General features: G+C 42.1%; 1 protein-coding gene across 3 annotated transcripts; it reads right to left on the reverse strand.

Annotated features, from left to right (window-relative positions):
• Nucleotides 1–219: 219 nt before the first annotated feature.
• On the reverse strand, nt 220–22,715 carry CBX1 (chromobox 1). 3 transcript variants are annotated; one of them, XM_070728925.1, is made up of 6 exons: nt 22,466–22,664; nt 20,621–20,744; nt 9,602–9,772; nt 6,062–6,239; nt 5,192–5,286; nt 220–2,238 (listed from the first exon to the last, which is right to left on the reverse strand). In XM_070728925.1, exons 3-6 carry the CDS (start codon nt 9,751–9,753, stop codon nt 2,094–2,096), a joined length of 570 nt encoding a protein of 189 aa, XP_070585026.1. In that variant the 5' UTR covers nt 9,754–9,772; nt 20,621–20,744; nt 22,466–22,664; the 3' UTR covers nt 220–2,093. The 3 variants fall into 3 exon arrangements, with proteins under 3 accessions (XP_070585026.1, XP_070585025.1, XP_070585027.1); XM_070728924.1 differs by lacking the exon at nt 20,621–20,744 and having other exon boundaries at nt 22,466–22,715; XM_070728926.1 differs by lacking the exon at nt 22,466–22,664 and having other exon boundaries at nt 20,575–20,663.
• Between the last annotated feature and the right edge of the window lie 4,928 nt (nt 22,716–27,643).

A 27,643-nucleotide genomic window follows, 5' to 3' on the forward strand; every position in this document is an offset into this window, starting at 1 on the left:
AATGGCACGTCTTAACTTTAAGATGTTTTGGGCCTCTTGTACTAAACAGGATATTTTGTCACTCCAGATTTTACTATAGTAGCAGGACATAATTATCTACATAATGTATACTGTACAGTTATAAACAAATTTAAAGCCATGTATTTTCCCTAAATTCATGTCCCATTATGTAATATTTGCAAGGAAGACCTTGCCTAGAGGAAAAGAGAGAGGTCAGGGTTATAAATCTAAAATTTTATTAGAACAAAAAGACAGGTCATTATGAGGTTAAATCCAAACACTTAAGTTTTAGACTACATTTTCACAGAAGCCTACACATGCTTTATTTTAAAAAAGATTTGTACAATACAATTCTACGTACATACTGCTCTGTGAAGGAGCTGGTGGCTTATTAGGAGTTGACCAAATTCATTGGTAGAATTATGTCCTTTGTAAAAAAAGAAGTCTTATTAAATTGAAATTGGTGTCAGGCCAAGACAAAGTAATAATTAGTGTTGGGCGAACCGAACCCGCACAATTCGGGTCCGTACCGAATTTTGTGGGGTTCCGCATGCCAGACCCCAACCCGAATTTTTTTTGAAATTTGTGCTTTAGTTCGGCATTTGTGCCGAACACCACGAAAGCCACCGCCCGGCTGTCATCTGCTGAGGTGCCGGGCGCTGGTGGCGGCAGAGGAAGGCAAGCACCGGGGAGCTCTCAGCCGGTCAGAGGCTGGGAGGGAGGCACAAAAGGAGCTGAGGAATTCCACGAAGAGATTCCGGGGGCGGAGCTTTGATGTCACGTACACCGGCAGGTTGCTAAGGACACCAAAGTGATCACTTCCTGGATTCCTGCGAGAGCAATCATGGGCTTGCTCTCTTACTGCGAGAGCAATCATGGGCTTCTCTAAATATGTCCATGTTACTACAACACTCCGCAGTCTGCATTGGCTGCCGATCAGTTTCCGGTCACAATTCAAAGTGTTGGTTATGACCTATAAAGCCCTTCATGGCATCGGACCAGAATATCTGCGAGACCGCCTTCTGCCGCATAAATCCCAGCGACCGATTAGGTCCCACAGAGTTGGCCCTCTCTGGGTCCCGTCAACTAAATAATCTCGTCTGGCGGGACCCAGGGCAAGAGCCTTCTCTGTGGTGGCTCCGACCCTCTGGAACCAGCTCCCCCCAGAGATTAGGATTGCCCCCACCCTCCTTGCCTTTCATAAACTCCTTAAAACCCACCTCTGCCGTCAGGCATGGGGGAATTGAAACATCTCCCCCTTGCCCATGTAGTTTTTGTGTATGATTTGATTGTGTGTTGTTTTTTATATATTGGGGTTTCTTTTTTGGACTTTTTAATCTAAAACTAATTTAGATTTTTAAATATTAGATTTGTTACTATGTACTGTTTTTTACCATTGTGAGCTGCCCCGAGTCTGCGGAGAGGGGCGGCATATAAATCCAATAAATCTAATCTAATCTAATATTTACTTTTTCTCATTTTAGATGCAATGATAATTATTGTATTAAAAGTCTCAACTGTAAATTTTAACATTTGAGACACATTTCCTCCAGCATTTTAAAAAAAGAGTAACTTATTTTAATTGCAGTTAAAATGCAGGTTCTTTTAAAAAAATATGACTCTGGCTATAGAATACTGTGAACCACTCTTTATCTCAAGTCAGTTGGAATATACCTACACTTCCCACCCCAATAATACACAAATAATATCCAAAAAAGGAATGAAACCTAAACACACATGCTATAAACGCAGTTAACACTATTTGAGAAAAAGGCTGCAAATTACAGGTGATCTTTATTAGAGAACATGCCACCTCCACTTGCTGTTTCTGTTGGTGGCCTTCTTCCAATCAAAGTGATAGATTATGAATATATATGTTATATGAATATATATGTATTATACGCATACATAATACATACATATATATATATATAAACATAAACACAGTGTCATAGGGAGAAATCTTGTCCTGTTTCTACAGAGGGAATCCTCAGCCAAGAGCTTCTTCACTTCTCCCTTATGTTCAAACCCAGAGTCTGGTATTTTAATACAAAAGTCAGCCAAAGGAGGGATGAGACAGAAGGACAAGCAAATTAATTCTTGTCATCCTTCTTATCATCGTCCTCTGAGGGGTAAGAGTGCCATGTGAGCCTTTCCTCATAAAATGAGATGACCACTTGTGGACACTTGATGTTAGCTTCTTTGGCAGGAACCAGATCAGCTTCATCTGAATTTTTCCTATATAATCAAAGAGAGAGAAAAAAGAACTTAATATTTATTGCACAGGGAATGATAAAAGATCTATTCATATTTTTTTTAAAATCAGATGGTCATTATGCTGTGTCATCTAAAAAATAATTTGATGGATTGTATTGTTTAAAGTTGTTTTGTTACATATCAATGTCAATGTTTTCTTGGCAGCAACTACAAACATTTTATTTGCCTCCCTCTAAAAGAGAACTCACTAGATATTTTGTAATTATAGAGATCAATGAGCATCTCATTAAAGTTCAACAATATTATGACATCTTACTTCGACCTCATACGGGCAATATATTTGCAGCTGTAACTGTTCTTTTAGTAAATTGTGACTCAGATTACAAAAGTAAAGATTATTTGGACTTTTATTGATTTATTCAGCAAGGCTATCAATGAGGGATGCTAGAAACTTAACAAGTAGTTCTTGATTGACGGCCACAATTGAATCTGGAATTAAAGTTGTTAAATTGTTGATGTCATAAGTTGAGATATCATGTAACCAGATTCAAACTTACGACCACTTTTTTAGTAGTGGTCATTAAGCAAACACAGTTAACCAAATCCACTTTTCCCAATGGACAATTTGTTTTGGAAACCAAAACTAAATGCTGGAAACTGGCAAAAAGCAAATTGCAGTCATGTAACCCACATGATTGCAAGCATGTTTCTATTTGTGGCCATTGTAACTCTGAAAACAGGTTTTAAGTAGCTATGGAAATCCACTTTAACTCCAGTCATTAAGTGACAGGTCATAAATAAAGGATTGTCTGTATAGATAATCCTCAATCTAGGACCACAATTGGGACTGAAATCTTGGTAGTTGAGTGGAACAGTTAAGTGAGACAGACATGAGCACTTTGTTCAATGACCACAATCCTAGCACTCCTAATTGTTACTATTAAGCAATCTCCTGGGTTGTTAAGCAGACCTCTTAGTTAAGGATCATGCAAGGCCTCTGGGGAGAGGGTTTATCAGGGAGAAATTTTAACTGGGCTGCAGGGATGGAGCTATATTTTTCAGAAGCTAGACAAAGTTTCTTCCAAGTCCCATGAGAGGAGGGGGCAGGGGAGATCCTGAGTGAATTCAACTGTTTCTCAGCCTAATGAAGGAATTCCTCCCAGTGAAGAGAGGGGAGGAGAAATATTTTGTTGTGCTGGAAATCTGAGCTCTGCACAGAGCTGAGATTTCTATTCCCCCAGTAGGCATCTCTTTCAGTCGGTCCTCAGAGACCAGAGGAGAAGGAGCTTGCAACCTTCCCGCCTGCTTCTATACTGACGTTTTGGGGAATACAACAACAAATGGATATCACAAGATTGCAGGATCTGGTTGCAACCAATTTCAAGTGTGAGCAGGTTGCCAAGCATCTGGCTTGTGATCACATGAAGATGGAATATCACACGAGGGCACTATAATGCTTTACAATGGTCAGAAGTGTTTTACAGTACAATAAAGCAACCTTTCTGAGATCATTGTAGTTTTGAAAATTGTTAAATGATCAACTGTAAATCAAGGACTGCCTGTCATTCAGCAAAACCAGATTTTGAAGGTTTGTAGTTACGTGCAAAACATTTTATTCCAGAGACAGAGGCTGAAGTTTCTTATTCTTCACTATATCACATTTATCTGACCTGGGTTTCCCTAAATCTAAATCTTTTGCAACAAAAATATATCATAATTCACTCATTAGATGTTCTACTGGTTTATACTTTACATTACTAATAAAACAATTGTAGTAAAAAATGGCTGGCCTCTAAATTAAGAAATCACTTTTCAAATCTTATATGAATAATTACGTATTTTTAATTATTTTAATTGTTCTTCTTTCTTAAATGGAAAATCTAAAGCCACATCAGATTATAGTATTGGTAGTCCTAAACATAAGTTATGAGCACAACATTTATGTTGATAAGCAAGACAGTTGTTATATTAGGCCTACCCTGCTTTTGCCATGGCTGTTAAGCTAATCATTGTAGTTATTAAGTGAATCATGTGGTCATTAAGTGAATCTGGCTTCTCCCATTGACTTTGCTTGTCAAAAGCCAACTAGAAAAATATTAAATGGTGATCACATCACTCCTGATCAGTGCAATTGTCATTAATATATGCTAGTTGCCAAGTCCCAAAATCTTATTTGTGTGATCATGGGAATGCTGCAACGTGAGAACAGATAAAAAAAGTGGGAACTGATCATAAGTCACTTTTTTCAATCATTTTGAACGATCATTAAATGAATGACTGATAGTCAAGGACTACTTGTATAGATAAAGTACACAAAAAAATAGCACCATCCACAGACTATGCTACACTTACTTTAATTGTACACAAGCAAACTAATTCAGGACAGCATATGAAGGCAGGTAAGCTGTTTATTATTATTATTATTATTATTATTATTATTATTATTATTATTATTATTAGATTTGTGTGCCGCCCCATTCCAATTGTCAACCAACTCGAGAGTTTAGATTCTGCCAAGGGCAAACAAGATTGAAACAATAACAATCTCAGTAATGATGTGGCAAGTCAAATAGGAAGAGGAGCAAGGAAAAGACCTGCCTCTGAGAACATGTCACAGTAAATGACTTTTTTTTTTAAAAAAGAGGAAATCCAGAAGGAAATCTATCTTCCTGATCTAACTGGGCAGGTGGAACCATTAGGAACAGATAGTCCCGAGTTTAAAACTCTGAAGTACAAAGTAACAATTTGCACCTTGAAACGAATTGGTAGCTAGTACAGATGGCAGTGATTACATGGGTATGTTAGAATACTAGAGCTACTTCTTTTTGGATCATATAAACTGCCTTCTCAAAGGCAGTCCAGATGGAAGTGCATGGCAATAATTCTTGATCTAGCAGTCTAGCATTACGTCACAGTATTTCCTCAACATTTATACGTCATATTTCTATTTAAAGATGTGCAATGAGAGCTTTACCATTTCATTAGAAACATGAGCTCCCCACTGGAATCTGTGGCACCAATAATCCTTTCGGGCTCAAATCCTCTTGCAAACCCTCGAGGCTTTTCAACCTAAAAAGCAAAATAGAAATGTTAATATTGCTGCTTTTAGAGTTTAGCACAAACAGAGCAAGCGCTAAATTTAATATGGACCCATCATATAACATTACTTCCATAAAATGGCTTTTGCTGTACTCTAGAAATAAGGGAATCCTGAATTATGAATTATATTATACATATATTATTAAATTATGGAATTTCTATTGCTCAAAACTTTGATTTCATGAACCCTAATTTCAATGTATTTTTAAGAACAGACTTTTAAGAAAATTAAATAAAGTTGCACTGTTATTTTTGTGAATTAATCTCTTCCTTAATGGCAGCTACCAGAGATCATGCATTCCTTAAAATTCTAGGCACTAATGAAACAATGGGATATAGATATAAATATTAATGGGATAAAAACTCTATATTATATTGCAATTAAAGTTTTACAGCTATAAATTCCAGTTCAGTCCAGTTCAGCTACACTTCCAAGGATGAATGGGGGAAAAATCTAATTATAAGAAGAAAAAAACACAAAAGGTTGTAAAGACTGAAATAAAAATGCTAAGGACCTAAAAGAATATTGAAACAAGATAAAGCAATAAATCTGGGGGAATGAATAAAGTTCTTCAAAATTATAGGCAGCAACAAATTTTAAGATATTTATGAATCTCAAAGATGTACACTGTATACCTGTAAACTATAATTATGGCCCTGTTTAAAATATCTAACTCTTTTTTTTCCTCTTCAACTATAAAGACATAATCATTAGTAGATCCCATGTTGAAGGAATCTCCCTTACCTCTTCTCTTTTTTTCTTTGGTCTGCTTTCTTCCCCCCTATCTTCAGAATCTGACTCAGTTTTGCGCTTGCTTCCCTCTGACTTGTCAGTTTCATGTGCTGTTTTCTGGGATTGCAGGAATTCTGCAATTAGGTCAGGGCAATCGAGATTCTCCTCTGGCTCCCATGTATTATCTTCACTACAATACAGCCAAAATACCAAAGTTTGTAACTATCATTTTTATATTTCTATCATATATAATCAGAAAAAGATACTTGACTGATTATGAGACCTACAAATCCTTGGCATAACTTAAGAGTAATTTTCTACGTATGGAAAATTATTAAAACTATAGAATTTGCACAAGCTTTTTATTTGAAACCTGTCATAATTGCTTACATTTTATGAGTACATAAAAAAACTTTTTCTATACATAAACTAATTAGATAACCTGGGAATATGACTTAATTTGAGTAAAGCTGAAGGAATGTTGCATGACATACATAGGGTATCTAGTGACAAATAGAACCAAATGACCAGGATTTCAGTGGTTTTGTTATTCTGTATGAGTCTTGGCTTTATGAATTAAAATAAGGATTATTTGAGGGATGGGTGGAAGGAATAGCAAGCTAAAAAATTTTGTGCATTAATAATTAAGGCAGAACAGTTTTCCATTTTCCTCATTTCTAATAAATACACAGTTTAGGTAAGGCTCTTGGAGAGCAAACAGTTTTGGATAGCCCATGAATTCAAGTGCCTGTCAGAGAAGGCATAATACATCCCTAGAAAAACATACTGCAAATGTCACCGATCTAACTAAAATATAAGCAAAGAACTGTCCATATCAGACAGTACTTTTTGGGGGAAAACAATCTACATCTGATTTTAAATATTTAACTTACTTACTTATTTTTGCAATTTATAAGCCGCCCAATTCCTTCTGGACTCTGGGTGGCGAACAATAATATAGAACAAAGTAAAAACAATTTTAAAAACCTTAACACTAAAACATTCATATCCGAATAATTCAGCCAGGGCAAGATGGAATTGTTCACCAGCTCCAGGCCTGCCAGCAAAGCCATGTTTTTACGGTCTTTCAGAAGGCCAGGAGGGGGGGGGGGGGCTCATGTGGATCTCCTGGAGGAGTTGATTCCATAGAGCCAGGGCCACCAGAGAAAGCCCTTCCACCCAGTCCCAACAACCAACATTGTCTAGCCAAAGGGACCCTGACCATAGGAGCTGGAGAGCCATCACCTTCTCAACAACCTTACCTATAAAAGGTAGGTTGGAAAATGGATGACAATTTTTTAAATTGGCTGGATCCAGGGAAACCTTCTTGAGGAAGGCCCTCACCACAGTCTCTTTAAGTGACTGTGGGAAGGATCCCTCGCTCAAGATGATGATCAATGCCTGGATCCAGCCACACGTCACCTCCCTTATGGCCAAAACCAGCCAGGAGGGCCATGGGTCCAGTTTAAACAGGTGTGGATGAGCCCATCGCTCCCATGGCCTTGTCCACTTCCTCAGGTGTTTCTAGATCAAACTCATCCCATACAACATCTCAGTCGACTATCATTTCAGTCGACATTGCCCAATCGGAGTCCAGGTCAGTCCTGGACTGAGTGATGTCTGCAAGAAACTGGACAAATTCCTTAGCTCTATCCTGTAAAGGCTCATTCGTTCCCTCCATAATAAGAAGGGAGCGGGTCACCCTAAAAAGGGCAACAGGGCATAATTCCCCAGATGCAATAAGTGCAGAAAAATGAGAACATTTTGCTGCCCATATTGCCACCAGATAAATCCTAATGTAGGCTCTTACCAGTGTCCTGTCAGATTCAGATTTACTGGCCCTCCAGCATCGTTCTAGACGTCTCTTCTGGCTCTTCATCTCCTGGAACTCCTCAGTAAACCAGGGAGCTCTCATGGATCCACTGTCTCAAAGAGAATAGGCCCTCGATGAGGCTCTATTCTAGGCCGTCAACAGGAATTCCACCGGATTGTGTACAAGACAGTCACCTATTTCCCCAAATACCTTCTGGAACCCATTTGGATCCATTAGGTGCTTGGGGCGGAACCACTTAATTGGCTCTGCCTCCCTGCAGTGGGGGATTGGTGTCCGGAAGTTAAGCCATAACAGGAAATGATCTGACCATGAGAAGGGTGAAATGTCTATACCCTTAACATCAGATCATGATTCTACTACCCTCAGAGAAACACCAAGTCAAGTGTGTGTAACCCCCTCGTGCGTTGTACCCTATATTACTTGGGTCAGATCCATGATTGTCATGGAAGCCATGAACTCCTGCATCGCCTCTGAGGAGCCACTGAGTGACAGCAAATTGAAGTCCCCCAGAATTATAAGCCTGGGGAATTCCACCACCAGTCCTTGAGCAGCATAGGTGAGGCTGTTGCAATGGAGCTGGGAAGTAGGTACGTTAGCAGCAAGCCCATCTGAACCCCTAGGTCCAACCTCAAGAGAAGAGACTCACATCCAACAATCTTGGGAGCAGGGATCCTGCGAGGGCTCAGGGTCTTCCAGACTATGACTGTCACTCCTCCACCCCTTCCCTGGTGTTACGGCTGATGTAGCACCTGAAACCCATCTGGGTACATCTCCGAGAGAGGAACTCCCCCCTCAAGGCCCAGCCAAGTTTCAGTTACACATGCCAGGTCTGCCCCCCCCCCCATGCAAAAGCAAAGGATCAGGGGGCTTTATTAACTGACCTGGCATTTAGCAACAGTGGCCTGAGGCCAGGGCCCTGACTTCCTATCACCAGCTGTACAGGGTGAACTCAATGGACCAAGGTCCGTGGTGCTGGTACAGGGAATCGCTGTATGATAGCAAGTTGTAGTTCTCCGTGAGCGACCCACCCCCCTGCTCCCAGCATATCTGCCTCTCCCAGTCATAACCGCAATGCTCCTGTTCTCCCATCCCTCAGAGATCCCACTCCGCGCACACCCTGTCCCCACATCATTTCCAGCAAGGCACGTCTAACATTCATAGCAAGCCAGGGGCTATGGATGGGCCCCCCACCTGCTTCTGTTATATACACTTAGAAGGGGGGGGGCTCTGGCTCTTGCCCCTGGCTCTCCCACTCTCACAACTCACTTTCTTCAACACAAGCTCTCCCCCTCCCCACTAAAATATTAATAGCAAAGGATTACAATAAAATTAATGCAATAATATATGTAATATGTAATGTAATAAAATAAATACATTATTATCATCCTGCAAAACCATATAATTCATATTACCACATCTTTTCCTAAAGTGTCATTTGCCTGAAGGCTGCCAAGATGTACAACTAAGATAACATAAATAAATAAATATAAAATGTTTAAAAAAACAGTGGGACAGGTTTTAAAGCTCAATCTACTAGTTGAAGTACATTACCACAAGGTAAGGTTGTTTAAAAGTTAAACTAGTTTTTTAAAAAGCCATCATTCTATGAAATAAGCACTATGGAATGTTAACGTAAGATCTGACTGAAATCAGGTATGACTGAAGTCAGGTGATCTTTCCTTTCAATAGAACTACAAAATAAAGGAAAATATCCTTACTCTGAAAAGCCTTTCCACTTGAGCAGGTATTCCACTTTGCCTTTCACTACCCGCCTGTCAAGAACTTTCTCCACCACATATTCCTCCTCTTCCTCTTCCAAGACCTCCTCCACTTTCTTCTTGTTTTGCTTTTTCCCCATTGTGCTCGCCATCTTTGCAGTTTAAAGGAGGCTGTTGAAGAAAATGAAAGAGACATAAGAAATGAAAATGCTGATTGGAAATCTTTTGAAGTGATATCATCAATATTTAATTTGATTTAATTTAATATATTAGACTTGTATACCGCCCCTCTCCGAAGACTTGGAGCGGCAATATGAAATAGAAGTTGCTATATTTTTTTCTACCCAGTGTTTAACCATAAAATAATAATGGAAAAAAAACCCCCAAAGATGCCTACATGGATAGAAATACTATCACAAGAACACGTATGATATATTTAATTCCTACCAACACCTATTGTTTATAACTATCCACATAACAGCAATAGCAGGTAGACCTATACAGTGGAACCCCGACATACGAGCTGCTCTACGTACTTACGAGCTACTCGAGATAAGAGCTGGGAGGGGAGAGACATTTTTGTTCGTCTCCCGAGCTCAAATCCGCGATACGAGCCGAGAAGAGCCGGGCTGGCTTACTTTCCTTCCTTCCCGCGCTGATGCAGAGCCACTCGAACAAAGCGTCACGCCCCTCTGATGCTTTCGGCGGCTTCCGAAGCGACGCTGGGCTCTTTTGCCGCCAAAAGCGTCAGGGGGGCGTGACGCTTTGTTCGAGTGGCTCTGCATCAGCGCGGGAAGGAAGGAAAGTAAGCCAGCCCGGCTCTTCTCGGCTCGTATCCCGGCACTTGGTGAGTGGAGAGGCGGTCACCTCCCCTGCCGCCCCACTCTGGGGGTCCTTGGCTTCTGCTGGGGGTGGGGGGATCCGAACGCTGTTTTGAATTTCACATTCCGAGTGGCCCAAACGCCAAAGGCGAACATCCGCGCCTCAGGAGTTAGCTCGCAAACGGTGCGGCTGTTTTAAAACGTCGCTGCCGGCCTGGGGGGCTTTCCAGAACCCCCCCAACCCCCAATCCGGGTTCGGTGGGGGGCTAGGAAGCCCCCCAGGCCGGCAGCGATGTTTTAAAACAGCCGCGCCGTTTGCGAGCTAACTCCTGAAGCCAAACGCCAAATGCGAACTTCCGCGCCTCAGGAGTTAGCTCGCAAACGGTGCGGCTGTTTTAAAACGTCGCTGCTGGCCTGGGGGGCTTTCCAGAACCCCAACCCCCAACCTGGGTTCGGTGGGGGGCTAGGAAGTCCCCCAGGCCGGCAGCGCCGTTTTAAAACAGCCGCGCCGTTTGCGAGCTAACTCCTGAAGCCAAACGCCAAAGGCGAACTTCCGCGCCTCAGGAGTTAGCTCGCAAACGGCGCGGCTGTTTTAAAAGGTCGCTGCCGGCCTGGGGGGCTTTCCAGAACCCCCCCAACCCCCAACCCAGGTTCGGTGGGGGGCTAGGAAGCCCCCCAGGCCGGCAGCGACCTTTTAAAACAGCCGCGCCGCTTCTGAAGCCAAACGCCAAAGGCGAACTTCCGCACCTCAGGAGTTAGCTCGGAAGCGGCGCGGCTGTTTTAAAAGGTCGCTGCCGGCCTGGGGGGCTTCCTAGCCCCCCACCGAACCCAGGTTGGGGGGGGTTCTGGAAAGCCCCCCAGGCCGGCAGCGACCTTTTAAAACAGCTGCGCCGCTTCTGAAGCCAAACGCCAAAGGCGAACTTCCGCGCCTCAGGAGTTAGCGGCGAAGTAACGTGAAGGATTGGAAAGCTGAAACCGCCCGGTTTCAGCTCCCCAATCCTCCACGTTACTTCGCTTCTGTCCTGGCTAAATCGTGTGGCAGCAAACATGCTTTGGGGGTTTGGCTGGGGGGGAGGGAGTTAGGAAGGTGCTACTTCTCCCCCCCAGCCAAACCCCCAAAGCATGTTCGCTGCCACACGATTTAGCGGCGAAGTAACGTGAAGGATTGGAAAGCTGAAACCGCCCGGTTTCAGCTCCCCAATCCTCCACGTTACTTCGCTCCTGTCCTGGCTAAATCGTGTGGCAGCAAACATGCTTTGGGGGTTTGGCTGGGGGGGGGAGGGAGTTAGGAAGGTGCAAAGCATGTTTGCTCCCACGGGGAAGGGAAAAGGCGGCGGCTTAAGCCCTTCCCTGTGCTTCGGAAGCCGCTGACGCGCCCCTCTGACGGCGTTCGGCAGCTTCCGAAGCACAGGGAAGGGCATTGAAAAGGCGCGATGCTTTTCCGGGCAGCCGGCTTGCTGGCCGGAGAAGCGAGCGATCCGGGAGTCCAGGAGGGGGAGAGAAAGAGAAAGAGAGAGGGGGGGGGGGAGAGAGAAAGAGAGGGATAGAAAGAGAGAGAGAGTGAGAGATGCTCAGTGAGCCTTTCTTTGAAGTTGCCTTTCTTTCTTTCTTTCTTTCTTTCTTGCTCTTTTTCTTTCTCTCTTTTCCCTTCCCTTCCTCTATTTCTTCTTTTCTTTCTCCTTCCCACCTTCTTCCCTCCCTCCCTCCCTTCACTCATTCCTCTCTTACTCTCCCCTTTCATAAGTTTCCTTGCTTCCTTCCTCTGTTCCTGTCCCTTCCCCCTTTCTTTCTTTCTTTCTTTCTCTTTTTCTTTCTCTTTTACCTTCCCTTCCTCTATTTCTTCTTTTCTTTCTCCTTCCCACCTTCTTCCCTCCCTCCCTTCCTTCACTCATTCCTCTCTTACTCTCCCCTTTCATAAGTTTCCTTGCTTCCTTCCTCTGTTCCTGTCCCTTCCCTCTTTCCTTCCTTCCTTCCCACCCTCCGTCCATTCATTCACCCATTCCTCTCTTGATCTCTTAAAGCCGGTCCCTGGTGCAAAAAGGGTTGGGGACCTCTGTCCTACAGGATTGGGTGGCAGAGAAGTTGAACATATGTAAATTTAAAAGTTTAAGAAAGTTTACAAGTTAAGTGAAAGAAACTTCATTATTCATTTATATGTACATGTACATTTCTTCATTAAAAACATGTCTTTCTGCATAATTTAGACTAACTTTGTGAGTTTTTTGAGGGCTGGAACCAATTAAAATTATTTACATTAATTCCTATGGGGAAAAGTCATTCGAGATAAGAGCTGCTCGACTTAAGAGCCCAGGTCCGGAACGAATTAAACTCGTATCTCGAGGTACCACTGTATAGTCTTTAGTCTCTGGGTAAACTCTTTCTTTGGGCAGTTTACAATGTCAGCATTCTGGGCCCTTATTTTACCAACCTCGGAAGGTTGGAAAGCTGAATTTATATTGAGCCCTTTAGGATTAAACTCCAGACTATGGGTAGAATTCTGACTTCTAGGAATGCTGAATGGCATTCATATGTCCATTATCTGTGATGATTCGATTCATAGGCATATTCTTTTTAATTAATAGGACATACAGATAAACTCTGGGATCTGATTCTATCAGAATGGCACAGGCAACCTAAGACAGCAGTTACAGACATATGACTATAACAAGTTCTATGCAACTTAAGTTTTTATTCCAAGAACAAAATACACTGTAGGAAACAGAACGTTATGTTTCAAGTTTAAATTTCTCAGAATAAATATTAATGTTCAAAGCAATAAACGTTAGCCATCACATTTTCTTTTGCTACTCTCAGAAAAACCAACAGATTCTCTACATATGATGGAACATTATTTGATAAGTACAGAGGAAGATAACATTATCACATAGTAGGAACAGTATAAGTGCATCCAGGAAGCAAGCTAGATTAAACAGCTTGTGTCTCCTGGAAATGAAGAATTACAATCTACTGGAAAAAGAAAAGGCTCCTGCAGGCAAAGCATGTCACAGCAGGAGGATACACTTGTCTCAGTTGGGGTCTGATAAAAACAGACAAAAGCACAGCTAGGATTTAGAAAAGGGTCTAGTTTGTAATGAAGAATGGTTGGTTAGGGAGATGCCTATGAATGGGCTGAGAAGGAAGGGAAATTTCTAAACACGTTTTATTAAGCTTAAACTGGCTTCCAAATGTTGCGAGCTCTAGTTTTGAGCTGTTCTAATGGGTTCTTAACATTCTTGGCACACCAACTAGTCTTTTTTCTCTGTCTACTCCCTTTTCTCTGTATGACCTGGTCTTTTCAATTTGTAAGCTTGAAGCCAGTGAGTTCCTTTCATACGCCACTATTTGAAAAGCAGAATAAAATATATGTGATTAAAATAAGTAAATTATGGAGCTACATAAAAACGTCAGGATTTTTCAGACTATAAAATGCTCCAGGTATTATAAGACACACCTAGCTTTTGGGGAGGAAAATGAGGGGGGGGGATCTGCCTCTGCTTCCCAGCAATTTGCTTCCTTGCAGCAAACAACCTAGTCACCTTCAGCACATCCTGATTTAGCATGAGCAGCTGACTGGTGGTTGGATTGGCCTCCTGGAATATACCTATCAGCTGTTCCAGGCTACAGGGATCGTTGCTGCCCATCGCCGCCTCCGTACACCCTGTTTTTGCCCGTTCCAGGAAGTGGGGATTGCTGCCGCTTATAACAGGCCGAAAATGGGGCATAGAGGCAGAAAATAGGGCGGCAATCATTCCCACAGCCTGGAATTGCTGATAGGCAGTATTCCAGGAGGCAGATTGAATCACATGCTCGTGATGAAGCTGACCAGGCTGTTTGCTGTAAGGAGGCAAAGGCTGAAGGGTAGGGGCTGGTGGGTCTTTAGCAACATTTGCTCTATAAGATGCAGATATTTCCACCCACTTTGGGGGGGGGGGAAGTATGTCTTATACACCAAAAATATGGTAATTCAAATTAATGGCAATAAAATGAAGACAGAATTAACCTTCTACATATTTGCCTATGGACTTAATCAACAGAATCCGAATTAAGGCTTATTTCTACCATATACATATTCCCTCTCAAACTTGGAAAGGGAAGAAAATACAATTTCATATAGATTTTAATAGTCTTATATAATGCCAAAACTCAGAATAGCCTAAAGTCAAAGTGATATGGATACCATAGAAAAAAATATGTTATGTTCCACCAATACAAGAATGTATTCAGACTATCTGATTTTTCTTAAGAACTAGATATGGTTTCATGAAATTCAAGGAGGGTCAGGTTTATCTCTTGAAGCTGCCCAAGGATTCAAGGCTAGTTCCCTACTTAATCACTCATTCCTGCTTGGCTCGAAGTTTCCCAACACTTACAGACTTTATGTACATTTTCAGTTTTCTACAGTGTATAAAATGACATTGTAAGCAAGACTTTTGTCAAAATCTATCATTTCAATTAATTATTTTTCCATGATACATCAAAAGTTTACGCTTAAAAGATGGCATGCAGTCAGGAAACAGATTTTCTCTGCTTTATCTTCTAATGGTATTTCCCATCTCAGAAATAGATGGGAAAGGCTACAGCTTTTAATGCTCACATATCTTTGAAATTTGATTATTGTAATATTATTGTACTTTTCAAAGATTCTGTATGTTGTACAGTGGTACCTCAAGATACAAACCCCTCGTCTTACGAACAACTTGTGATACGAACCCGGGGTTCAGAAAAATTTTGCCTCTTCTTACGAACTTTTTTCGAGTTACGAACCGGCGTTCGGAGACTGCTGGGAAGCCGCGCGGCTGTTTTAAAAGGTGACAGCTGGGCGGCGGAGCTTCCCAGAAGCCTCCCGAACGCCGGTTCATAACTCAAACAAAGTTCGTAAGAAGAGGCAAAATTTTTCTGAACCCCGGGTTCGGTTCGGGAGGTTGCTGGGAAGCCCCCCAGCCCGGCTGTCACCTTTTAAAACAGCCGCGCGGCTTCCCAGCAGTTGCCGAAAGCCGTTTTTTTGCGGGGGTTTTTTTGGTTGCACGGATTAATTGACTTTACATTGTTTCCTATGGGAAACAATGTTTCGTCTTACGAACCTTTCGTCTTACGAACCTCCTCCTTGCACCAATTAAGTTCGTATCATGAGGTATTACTGTATTTAAAATATTTCTTCTAACTTTGATATACCACATTCCTTTCAATCAAAAATGCTGTTAACCAGAAGGAGCATAAGCTTTACAGAAAGATGTAAAAATATTTTTCATTACTTAGCTTCCATTTCCTTATCTGCCTCCTTCAGATTCTTGAATGAGGAAGAAAAGCTCAAAGAGAGGATCCAATTACATTTTCCTCTCCTTAGCCTCCTGCTTCAAAATACAGTGGTACCTCGTGATAGGAACCCCTCGTGATACGAACATCTTGAGATATGAATCCGGGGTTCGGAAATTTTTTGCCTCTTCTTACGAACTTTTTTAGGCTTACGAACCCACAGCAGGTCGTAAAATGGCGCTCCGCTGGGCGGCGGCGCCTGGCTGTCACCTTTTAAAACAGCCGGGGGGGCTTCTCGGCGTTCTCCAGAACCCAAACCCGGAAGTTTGGCAAAAGTTCGTGTTCGGGTTCCGGAGGCTGCCGAGAAGCCCCCGGCTGTTTCAGAAGGTTACAGCCGGGCGCTGCTGCCCGGCGGAGCGCCGTTTTTGCAATCGGCAGCAGCATTTTCGGCCGATCTGGAGGCTGAAACGGAGGTGGGGAATCCCAATAGGGATTTGACATCATGAAGACGTCCTTCCTGGCCGGCTGAAATGTGGCCTCCAGGAAGGACGTCTTTGTGACGTCAAAGCTCCGCCCATGGAATTCCCTATTGGGATTCCCCACCTCCGTTTCAGCCTCCAGATCGGCCAAAAATGCCGCTGCAGATTGTAAAAACAGTGCTCCGCCGGGCAGTGCCGCCCGGCTGTAATCTTCTGAAACAGCCAGGCACTTCTCGGCGGCCTCCGGAACCCGAACCCGAACTTTTGCTGAACTTCCACGTTCGGCATTCGTGAGAACGCCGAGAAGCCCCCCGGCTGTTTCAGAAGGTGACAGCCGGGCAGCGGCGCCCAGCGGAGCGCCATTTTGCAATTTCCCCTTGCACGCATTAATCACTTTTACATTGTTTCTTATGGGAAACATTTTTTCTTCTTACTAACTTTTCGCCTTACGAACCACCTTCCGGAACCAATCAAGTTTGTAAGACGAGGTATTACTGTACCTACTTTATAAAGCTTTACCATAGGGCATGTATATTGGCAAAATTTCCTCCTCCCAATATACCTCTTAGTTTTACAAAAATAGTATTTTAATTATTTCCATTCTTTTACTTAACTATATCTTTTTATGATGAAATTATCCTTTCTATGCTTTATGGTATTTTTCAGAATATAAGATGCACTAGAATATAAGACACACCAAGATTTTGAAGAGGTAAACAAGAAAAAAAACACCAGGTTTTCACAAAAACAGGACATGCAGATGGCTTGGGAGGCCTACAGAGTGCGCCTGGGGAAGGCAAAAACACCTCAATTTTTGTGAAAAACAGGTCCATCTTTTGTCTCCTGAACTCCCCATGTGTCGCATTTTTGGCCTCCCCAGCCCCAGGAACACTCTTGCAGCCCTGCCAAAGCCTGTGTGTGCCCGTATGCAAAAAAAACGGTCCTGTTTTTGGCAAAAATGGGATGCGCAGGACAGGATTTTGGGAAGGAAAAAATGGCTTTATTCAGTGTATAAGATGTACCAACATTTCCACCCTCTCTGGTGAGGGGAATGTATTTTATACTTCAAAAAGTATAGTACTATATCTCTTCTCCTTCACATCCATTTGCCACCCTACAATTCTTTAATAAATTAATTTACTATCCTCTACTTACGAACGCCTCTACTGATGAACTTTACTGACAAACTACTGACGCCTCTTTCCTGGCCTCCCCAGTGGGGGGAAGCAAAGGGGGATCCCTGTAGCAGAATGACAGGCGCTTCGGAGGGAAGACAAGCACGAAATGCAGGGATTCCCAGCGGGAGTGGGGGAAGCAAAGGGGGATCCCTGCAGCAGAATGACAGGTGCTTCGGCCAGCAACAGAAGTCCGAAGTTGAAGCATCCCAGCAGCACCGGCAAGCGGGGGGAAGCAAACGTTAAGTTTTGGGATAAGTTTGCACACATTATTTCCTTTTACATTGATTCCTATGGGAAAAATTGCTCCTACTTATGAACTTTTCTACTTACGAACCTGGTCACAGAACGAATTAAATTCGTCAGTAGAAGTATCACAGTAACTGAAAAAAACAATTACTTTCCTTATTTATATGCAGGTAGACCTTGACGTATGACACAATTGAGCCCCAAACTTCTGTTGTTAAGTGAGTCAGTTAAATGAGATCTATTCCATTTTATGATCTTTCTTGCCACAGTTAAGTGAATCACTGCAGTTGTTAAGTTAGTTACAGAGCTATAAAGTGAACTTGGCTTCCCAATTGACTTTGCTTGTTGGAAGTACATAAATAAATATAAATATGAACCAGTTGCCAAGCATCTAAATTTTGATCACAAGATTAAGGAGATGCTGCAAAAACAATCACAAGTCATTCTTTTCAATGCCACCGCAACTAAAAAAATGGTTGCAAGCTGAGGACTATCTGTAATAGAAACTGAATTTAAAAATGTATAGTTCAAGCAAGCATTATTTAACACATCAAGACATTTGAAGTAAGTATGTAAATAATTATAAAAATGGAAAATTAAGTCAAATACTTATTTTCAAAATAAATGATGATTGATATAAAAAGAGGTTATAACAATGCAACACAAGCTTAGGCTTCATATGATTTTGGAATGTGCAACATACTTCAATTATTTTTATTGTTATGGAGGAGGGAAGCCCTACAAACTGTTTAGTAATTTCACTTTCATGACCCTACATTGCACCACAATTAAATTCCCATTATATACTCAATGCAAACATATTTTCATTTAATTACTATCCTACAAATTTCCTTCTCACCAAACAATATTGCCAGGTATATCTAGACATGGTTATAGTAGCTGGGCAGGTAAGTGCAAAAGTAAAGAGAAAATTGATATAATATTTATATTTAATATTATAATAAAGTCATTTTCAATTATCAATAGTTTCTAAGCGTAAAATGCATTAAATATTGTTCTTGGTCCATACTATTAAGCCATAAATAATTATATTAGATAATGAGTGATTTATTTTCCTTGCCTGTTTTTTGCAGAGAAAAGTGCTTTAATCTTTCATGAGGATATCATAATAGACTATGTATATATTAGCCTAAGTTTTCATTTGAAACATGGCTATGTTAAGAGGAAAGAAGATTAACTCATAACAAAGCAAGAGAGCAACTAATGAATTGTATTAAAAGTTCTGCAGACTGACAAAAGTGAACTTACAATGGCACTGAAAATTGTGATTTATGACACGTTTACACACTTATGACCATTACTGCATCCCATGATCAAAACTCAGGCACTAGATAACACAACTGGTACTTAAAACTAAGGACTAAAACTCAGCAACTACAGCCAGCCAATCACACAGCCCGAAATCAGACCAGGACTCAAAGGAATCTAAAGGCCAGTGCTCCCCCAGACAAGCACAATCCAAAGCAAAACTGACAAGGTCTCCTCAAATGGGGACAAAATGTTTGCAACCAAATTTTCAAGCTTGGAGCTCAAACTAATAACGTAACTGTCATATACTATGATAGTTGTATTGCCTCTGGCCCAAGTAATCACCATTTGTAATCTTCCCAGCTTGGTTCCCACAAGCAAATTCCATGAGGGAACCCAGTCAAAAAAGCAGTGGAAGTGATGTGTCAGTGCCTGGAGGCTGTTGGGGCCTGGATGGGTGTCAACAAGCTCAAATTCAACCCAGACAAGACGGAGTGGCTGTGGGTCTTGCCTCCCAAGGACAATTCCATCTGTCCGTCTATTACCCTGGGGGGGGGACGACTACTGACCCCCTCAGAGAAGGTTCGCAACTTGGGCGTCCTCCTCGATCCACAGCTGACATTGGAACATCATCTTTCGGCTGTGGCGAGGGGGGCGTTTGTCCAGGTTCGCCTGGTGCAACAGTTGCGGCCCTATTTGGACAGTCATTGCTCACAGTCACTCATGCCCTCATCACCTCGAGGTTCGATTAATGCAACGCTCTGTACATGGGGCTACCTTTGAAAAGTGTTCGGAAACTTCAGATCGTGCGGAACGCAGTCGCGACAGCCATTGTGGGGCTTCCAAGATTCGCCCACGTTTCTTCAACACTCCATGGCTTGCATTGGCTGCCGATCAGTTTCCGGTCACAATTCAAAGTGTTGGTCATGACCTTTAAAGCCCTACATGGCATTGGACCAGATTACCTCCGGAACCGCCTGCTACCGCACAAATCCCAGCAACCGATAAGGTCCCACAGAGTTGGCCTTCTCCAGGTCCCATCGACTAAACAATGTCGTTTGGCGGGCCCCAGGGGAAGAGCCTTCTCTGTGGCAGCCCCGGCCCTCTGGAACCAACTCCACCAGGAGATTAGAACTGCCCCCACCCTTCCTGTCTTTCGTAAACTACTCAAGACTCACTTATACCGCCAGGCATGGGGGAGTTGAGATATTCCTTCCCCCTAGGCCATTACAAGTTATGCATTGTATGTTTGTGTGTATGTTTGGTTTTATAATAAGGGTTTTTAGTTGTTTTTTTATTATTGGATTGTTACATGTTGTTTTATCATTGTTGTTAGCCGCCCCGAGTCTACGGAAGGGGCGGCATACAAATCCAATAAATTATTATGATTATTAACGTAACTATATGATTCACTTAATAACTCATAATTCACTTACATCTTAACAACTGTGGCAAAAAATGTTATAAAATGGAACACCATTCACTTAATTGCCTTGCTAGCAATGGAAATTTTCGGCGCAATTGTGTCCTATGTTGACAAGTCCCTGTATTCTGTTTTATTTTTACATCCTGACTAAGATCAGTAACTATCTTCCAAATGAATGTACACTTGAACATGGGGGTCTCTGGTTCTTGTCCAACTCTCTTAACCATAACACATTATATTCAAGTTCATACTGTTACATTTGCAATTTAGTGTTTCATGGTTTATTATATTGTAAACTAACCTTGTAAACATGAATTAGTACTGAAATCCCAGGAGCGAGTACTTACTATCAGGAGCAGCAAAATGATTGAGTGTTCAATGAAGGGCTCCTGAAACAATAGAGCAGGATTGCAGATACTGCTCTTATCAGCATCACTGACAGTGTCTGTTTAACTCTTTGGATCTGCATACCTAGGTGCATTAAACATACATCAATGTGGTAAACGAATAGTATTAAACCTGAACTGGGGAAACCTAGGCTCAAGTCAGGTAAGATTATTACAAGTTATCTTAGATCAGTTAATATAGTACATCTTTACCTTTAACATATATCCATCCTAAGATAAAATACAGGAAATAGTATAAGGGCAGACTAGATGGACCATGAGATCTTTTTCTGCCATCAATCTTCTATGTTTCTATGTTTCCCTGATCCATCTATACTGATGATAAAGTATAATAAAACCAAACTCCTGAAAAAATGTAAACCCCCCCCCAAGTTAGGATTTTCCAACATAACCTATCACAAATACTTAATATATCCTAAGTGTAGCTATTATTAAAAATAAATGTATTTTAATAATATTTCACTATCACAAATAAATTTCATTGATAATTAAGGCACAGACCTGGAGGTTCTTTTCACCAATTCTTTCAAGATCTACTGACTTCTTGCTAACCAGCAATAAGTGGCTTGACTATGTCTGGGGCTATGCAAGTCTCCACAGTGCACATGCTATCTTCAGAAAAATGAAGTGGAATGTATTCTTAATCTCCCACCAATCTTAAGGGGGGGGGGATCTGACTTGATTCCCAAGGATACAAATCTATTCCATCCCTGCTTATATTTCTCTGCAATAAAAAAAGGAAACCTTCAAGAACTGCAATTTTCTTTTGGAGCATCTTTCTCAGTCAGAAAGATTGGATCCCTCCCCCCATCAGGTGTACATCTATTTGAAACCCAACATGGTGTGTGCCTTTCCTCCCCTGTCCAATTGTCTTTCCTTTCTCTCACTTTCATATATATTTTCTTTCTTTCATATATCCTCTCCTCTAAGTTCACTTTACCCTTATATATATTAATACATGTCTATTTTTCTTCCTATGTATTTGTGTATTAGACAAATGAATAAATAAATAAATTTTCACACACACATCCAAAAAATTCCCTAACCCCTTTATATAATTAACTCTCTATATTTCCCCGACATGAAGCACACTAATTACACATTCAATGTTTGTTTTCTGGAAAAGCACGTCCCACAAACGATAACGTGAACAACCCTCTCCACCCACAAACCCATCTTGCTCTAATTGTAGATGCTTGGTAAATCCACAGTAACTGAATTTAAACATGCCTGGGATAAACATATATCCATCCTAAGATAAAATACAGAAAATAGTATAAGGGCAGACTAGATGTGAGGTCTATTTCTGCCATCAGTCTTCTATGTTTCTATGTTTACGGTGCATTCGGTCTGTCTGAATACAATGGCATAATATCTCCTCTGCCTTGCTCATCCTATACTACTGAGGGAGGCTCAGACAAATCTTCAACTGTACACACGTTGTGCATTGAAATAAAGGTTGGGATTGAATTATTCAGGAAAAGTGCCCCGCCATACTCCGTTGCATTATCAGTTTCTTGTCCTTCCCCCTTAAAGCCAAACTAGGTTCCTAATTTCAGCTCACTCCTAATTCCGACACTAGACTTTTCGTTTCTTCTCACCACCGCTTGCACCCCCCGCCCCGCCCGCGGAAGACCTTTCCGAATTCTGCAAGGTCTCATCTTCAGAAACCCCCCCTGAAACTCGTTCAGCCCACCCCCAATATGGCCGCTTCGCCCTCATAAACCGCGCGCGAATTCTCTGGAGCCCTCCACCCTCTTCCCTCCCTCCCTCCCCCTCCTTTACCTTGGTTAGCCCCGCCAACAACCCGTGAGAGGAAATGTAAAGATTACAAAAACAAGCGCGGAGAAGCCTCGGCTGCAGCGGGCGAAGAAAAAACAGGTCTGCTTTCGAGGTAAGAGAGCAACGGTTGGAGAAAGGCCTGCCGCGTTCGATCCGCCTCCGCCAAACAAAAGAGCGCTGAGAACCCTCTACCCGCCGTCCTATTGCGCATGCTCTCCCCCCTTCTTAAGCCTCTCGAAACTATCCTTATCCCGCGGCATCCTGGGACCGGATGTTGTTTTTTCCTACCCTGCTCAGCCCATGTTTCTTTTTTTTTTTTAAAGGAAAAACGAGACTTGTTTATGAGGACGAAGTCTAGAATTTTGGCCAACTATGCCTGGTCAGGGTAATTATACTTATTACCTTTCCCAAGGAGCCGATTTTTGTTTCATTACATTGGCTGGCAACCTGATTTCGTTTTAAACCAATCAATTACTCTCCACCTAGAAACTAATAATCTGCTCTCTAACAAACGAGTTGGATTCAGAAAAAAACTATTTTGCAATCTACAGCTCCTTCACTGCAAAAACATATGGACAACTCATCTTGGTCAAAGAAAATCTATAGATGCAATTTATATTGACTTCTCCAAAGCCTTTGATTCAGTGGTCCATGACAAACTACTTTAAAAACTCAAATCCTATGGCATCTCAGTATCCCTCCACAGCTGGATTACTGCATTCCTGTCTAACAGGCAACAAGTGGTCAAAATAGGAAGCTCCAAATCCACACCCATTCCTGTTAAAAGCAGTGTCCCCCAAGGTAGCTACTGGGACCTACACTCTTAAATCCATTACTATTAAAACTAAAATAACCAGCAAAACCAAAAACATAACTATTAATAAAAACAGGTGAGGGCTGAGGGTTTTTTCCCTGTTATTATTTAAGTGCTTTTGCCTTATGCTTTAAATCAAGAGTCACTTCTCTCTCTGTTTCTCTCTCTTTCCTGTCATTCTCTGCCTCAATCATTTTCTCATTTCTCTTTTTTTCTCCCCTTTTTCCTATCATTTCTCTCTCTTCCTTCCACTTTTCTTTCTCTCTTGCTTTCTTCCTCTCTCTTCCTTCCTCTCATCTCTCTCTCCCCCTCTTGCTCTCTCTCTTTTTCTCACTTTCTCGTTTTCTTTCTCTCTCTCTCTCTCTCTCTTGCTTTCTCTCACACTCTTTCTTGTTTTCTTTCTCTCACTCTTTCTCTCGTTCTCTCTTGTTCTCTCTCTCTTGCTATCTCTTTCTATCCTCCCTCTTTCTCTCTCTCTTTCTCACTTTCTCTCTATCTTGCTCTGTCGCTCTCACTTTCTCTCGTTCTCCGGAGGCCGACGAAGGTGATTTTCAATGTCGGGCGTGCGGGCCAGCGCGCGCTCTCCCCATCCCCCTGCCAGCCCGCCCGGAACATTCAAAGTAAGAAAAACCTTTGCCGGCGAAGGTTTTTCTTACTTTGAATGTTCCGGGCGGGCTGGCAGTTGGATGGGGAGAGCGCGCGCCGGCCCGCACGCCCGACATTGAAAATCACCTTCGCCGCCCCCCGCTGTGAGAACGCCTGCCCCACCTCTCCTGCAGCCCCCTCGCTGAGAGCCCGGGACAAAATCGCTCTCGGCGAAGGGACCACGAGACCGGCGGGGCGGATGCTCCCGCTGCGGGAGGAGCCGCACCCCAAGGCGGGAAGCAGAGGAGAAAGAGAGGCAGATTGGGCGGGGGCAGCAGCGAGTAGCCAGGGGCGCGAAGGGGCTAGAGGCCCGGGGGGGGCGTGGCTCCGTGCGCACCCTTGGAAAAGGGTGCGCGGAGGGGCGTTTTGGGGTGCGCTGGCGCAGGCTTGCGCAACCTACAGGGAACGGTGTCTTCAACAACACTGATAACACAACTACTCTACAAAAAGACTTAGACTCAGTTTCTGACTGACATGGCAACTCCAAATCTCAACCAGCAAATGCTCTGTCCTACACATAGGCAAAAAGAATCAGAACTTCAAATACAAACTTAATAAACAAATTATCAAAGATAATCCCCACTCATTCAAGGACTAAAGATCTAAGTGCCAAAGCCCACTGCAACAACATCGCTAAGAAGGTCTCAAGAGTTGTTAATCTAATCCTATGTAGCTTCTGCTCTGGAAATCTCACACTTACCAGAGCTTACAAAACTTTCACCAGACCCATCCTCGAATACAGCTCATCTGTTTGGAACCCATATTGCATCTCAGACATTAACACCGTTGAAAATGTTCAAAGATACTTCACAAGGTGCCCTTCATTCCTCCACTCGAAACAGAATACCCTACAAAACTAGACTTACAATCCTGGGTCTTGAAAGCTTAGAACTATATCGCCTTAAACATGATCTAAGTATTGCCCGCTGCAATGTCCTGCCTGTCAAAGACTACTTCAGCTTCAACCACAACAACACAAGAGCACACAACAGATTCAAGCTTAATATTAACGGCTCCAAACTTGACTGTAAAAAATATGACTTTAGTAATCGGGTTGTCGAAGTGTGGAACTCATTACCGGACTCTGTAGTATCATCCCCTAACCCCCAACATTTTCCCCTTAGACTATCCACGGTTGACCTCTCCAGATTCCTAAGAGGTCAGTAAGGGGCGTACATAAGCGCACTAGAGTGCCTTCCATCCCCTGTCCTATAGTTTCTCCTATATCTCATATTTCTTCTCCACTATATATTCTATAACCATCATTGTGTATTATTGTGTATTTAGATAGATAGATAGATAGATAGATAGATAGATAGATAGATAGATAGATAGATAGATAGATAGATAGTGTTTTAGGTTTTAAGAGTTTCATATTATATAACATTAGTTGATTCCACTGGAGTTTAGTTTTGAGAAAAGTGTTCTTACTGCAGCCTTAATAAAACCTAACAGTTGCAGTAAGCAAGTCAGTAAAAGAAAATCCTTGTGCTTCAATTATGGTTAGCCCTACATCTAATCTGCAAACATATCTGAAATTATTTCTGAAATGCTTTGCTTGCAGAGGAATGTTTTTTATAAAGTCACTTGATAGAAATTTAAAACGTATTGTATTGGCCTATGATGTTAATGTAGTAAACATCTATAACAGCAGAATTGTTGGATGGGTGGTTTCCAATTTTTTTTACTGCCATTCTGTAGGCATGGTTTATTTTGTGGGCATGGCTTGCTAGTCATGTAACTGGCTGGGGGGGGGTTATTGGTCATGTGACTGGATGGGTGTGGCTTTGTTGTCATGTGACCGGGGTGGCTTGGTGATCATGTGACTTGTTGATCATGTGTGTGGGTGGGAGTGGCTTTGCAGTCATGTGACTTAGTGGAGGGGGTGATTAGTGATCATGTGACTGGGTGGTCATGTGATTGGGAGAGCTTGGCCAACTTGATATCACTCACATCAAGGGTTAGGGTTAGGGTGCCTGGCCTCTCCTCACCTCAAAGGCCTAAATGAGATACAATTTCCTTACCTATTTACTACTACTGAAATCCAAAATACACTATTTAATCCTATGTTTCTCCATAAATAATGAAGCTTATCAGCCCTAGTTCTGTTGTTAATTGTTTGAGTCCTCTTTGAATAAATAGCTATTTTTATGCAACGCTGCCTCCTGCCTTTTTCCTTCAAACTAGCCTACATCCAGCTTTTAACATTTGGTGACTGAGGAGGAGAATCGAGCCTTTGCTGACCATTTGCTGATGTAAGGTTTTTATGGGGTTTTTTTCCGCTTTTCTTCCTGCCCGACTACTGTTTGTTTCTCAACTACTCTTGCTGAGCTAAATTAGGGTTGATGAGATGGTCAGCCAGTTCCAGGCTATGATGCAGTCCCACTGGAACAAGTCCTTCCAGCTCTTCACCACCGGCAACGCTTCCCTCCAGCCTTCACCCAAAGCCCCTCACCAAAAGGCTAAAACAAACTCCAAGTTGGAATTTCTGCCCCCCTCTGACCTGCACAAAAAGACCCTGAAGGGGGAGAATCTCGACAGCAACACTTGCACCTATGTGGCCCAGGGGCCATAACTTGAAGATCACTGATTTAGTGCATATGAAAAATGCAAAAAAATTTTTGCAGACCACCAAAATTTTCTCATGGACTACAGTTGGGGATCGCTGCTCTAGTTCAACGAACAAACTTTCACATGTATCATCTACCCCAAGTCTCTTTTGAATAATTCTATGACTGTTTCTCTTTTATATCTTTTTTTTCTATTAGATCACTACCTTCTATTTTTGGGTTTTGGCCAACAGGTTTCTTTTACATTTTTTCTTGACGTTCTCATTTGGTTGCAATTCTCACTTTCTTTATGTTGCTTATTTAGATGTAACATCTTGTGCATATACAGAATAGGTGGTACCTGGAACTGTGATGTCTTAGTGAACCATCACTTAAGCAGGAGCCGGCAGTGTGCTGCAGCTGCCAAAAAATCCATTAACAGTCCTGACATGATAATAGATGAGAAGTATAGTAGTACTTTACAGCATGCTAATGAGACTACATTTAAAATATTGCATTCAGTTCAGATCCCCACAATAGAAACAATGAGAGCAACAAAAATGACAAGAGGTCAAGAGGCTAAATCATATGACAAACGGTTGAGGGAGCTAGGCACCTCTAACCCAATAATGATTAGGGGAACATTATAGCTGTCTTCTAGTACTTTAGCTGTTTTAATAAAGAAGAGGGGATTTACTTATTCTCTAGGGCAGGGATCTCCAACATGGCAACTTTAACACTTGTTGGAATTCAACTCCCAGAAGCTTTGCGGGCTGAGGAATTCTGGGAGTTGAAGTCCACAAGTCTTAAAGTTGCCAAGGTTGGAGACCCCTGCTTGTAGGGCACCAGAGGGTGAGGCAAGAAGTAATGGGTGGAAACTTGTCAATAAGAGATCTAATCTGGAAGTAAGGAGAAATTGTCTGACAGTGAGAGCAATTAATCAGTGAGCTTGTCTCCTGGGATTGTAGACAACCGGAGGTTTTTGAAGAATAGATAGGACAGCCCTTTAATTCACATAATATATAAAGTTATTACCTTAAGTAAGGGGTTGGAGGGTTTCCTCCAGCTCTATGATTCTATATTTCAAATATATTATTTCACAGACCTTATGATAACCATAGAGAATAGATCAATTTGTTACAGAAAATATATTTTACATGGGGGGCTACTGTT

This window comes from Erythrolamprus reginae, chromosome Z, assembly GCF_031021105.1.
Source record: "Erythrolamprus reginae isolate rEryReg1 chromosome Z, rEryReg1.hap1, whole genome shotgun sequence".
Lineage (NCBI taxonomy): Eukaryota > Metazoa > Chordata > Lepidosauria > Squamata > Dipsadidae > Erythrolamprus > Erythrolamprus reginae.

What these genes read in the sequence shown, in the direction of transcription:
- CBX1 (XM_070728924.1), bottom strand. Translation starts at nt 9,753, where the DNA reads ATGGCGAGCACAATGGGGAAAAAGCAAAACAAGAAGAAAGTGGAGGAG. An exon ending in AAGTGGAAAGGCTTTTCAGA is followed by an intron (nt 6,240 to 9,601) that starts GTAAGGATATTT and finishes GCTGTATTGTAG; the next exon opens with TGAAGATAATACATGGGAGC. An exon ending in CTCATGTTTCTAATGAAATG is followed by an intron (nt 2,239 to 5,191) that starts GTAAAGCTCTCA and finishes TTGATTATATAG; the next exon opens with GAAAAATTCAGATGAAGCTG.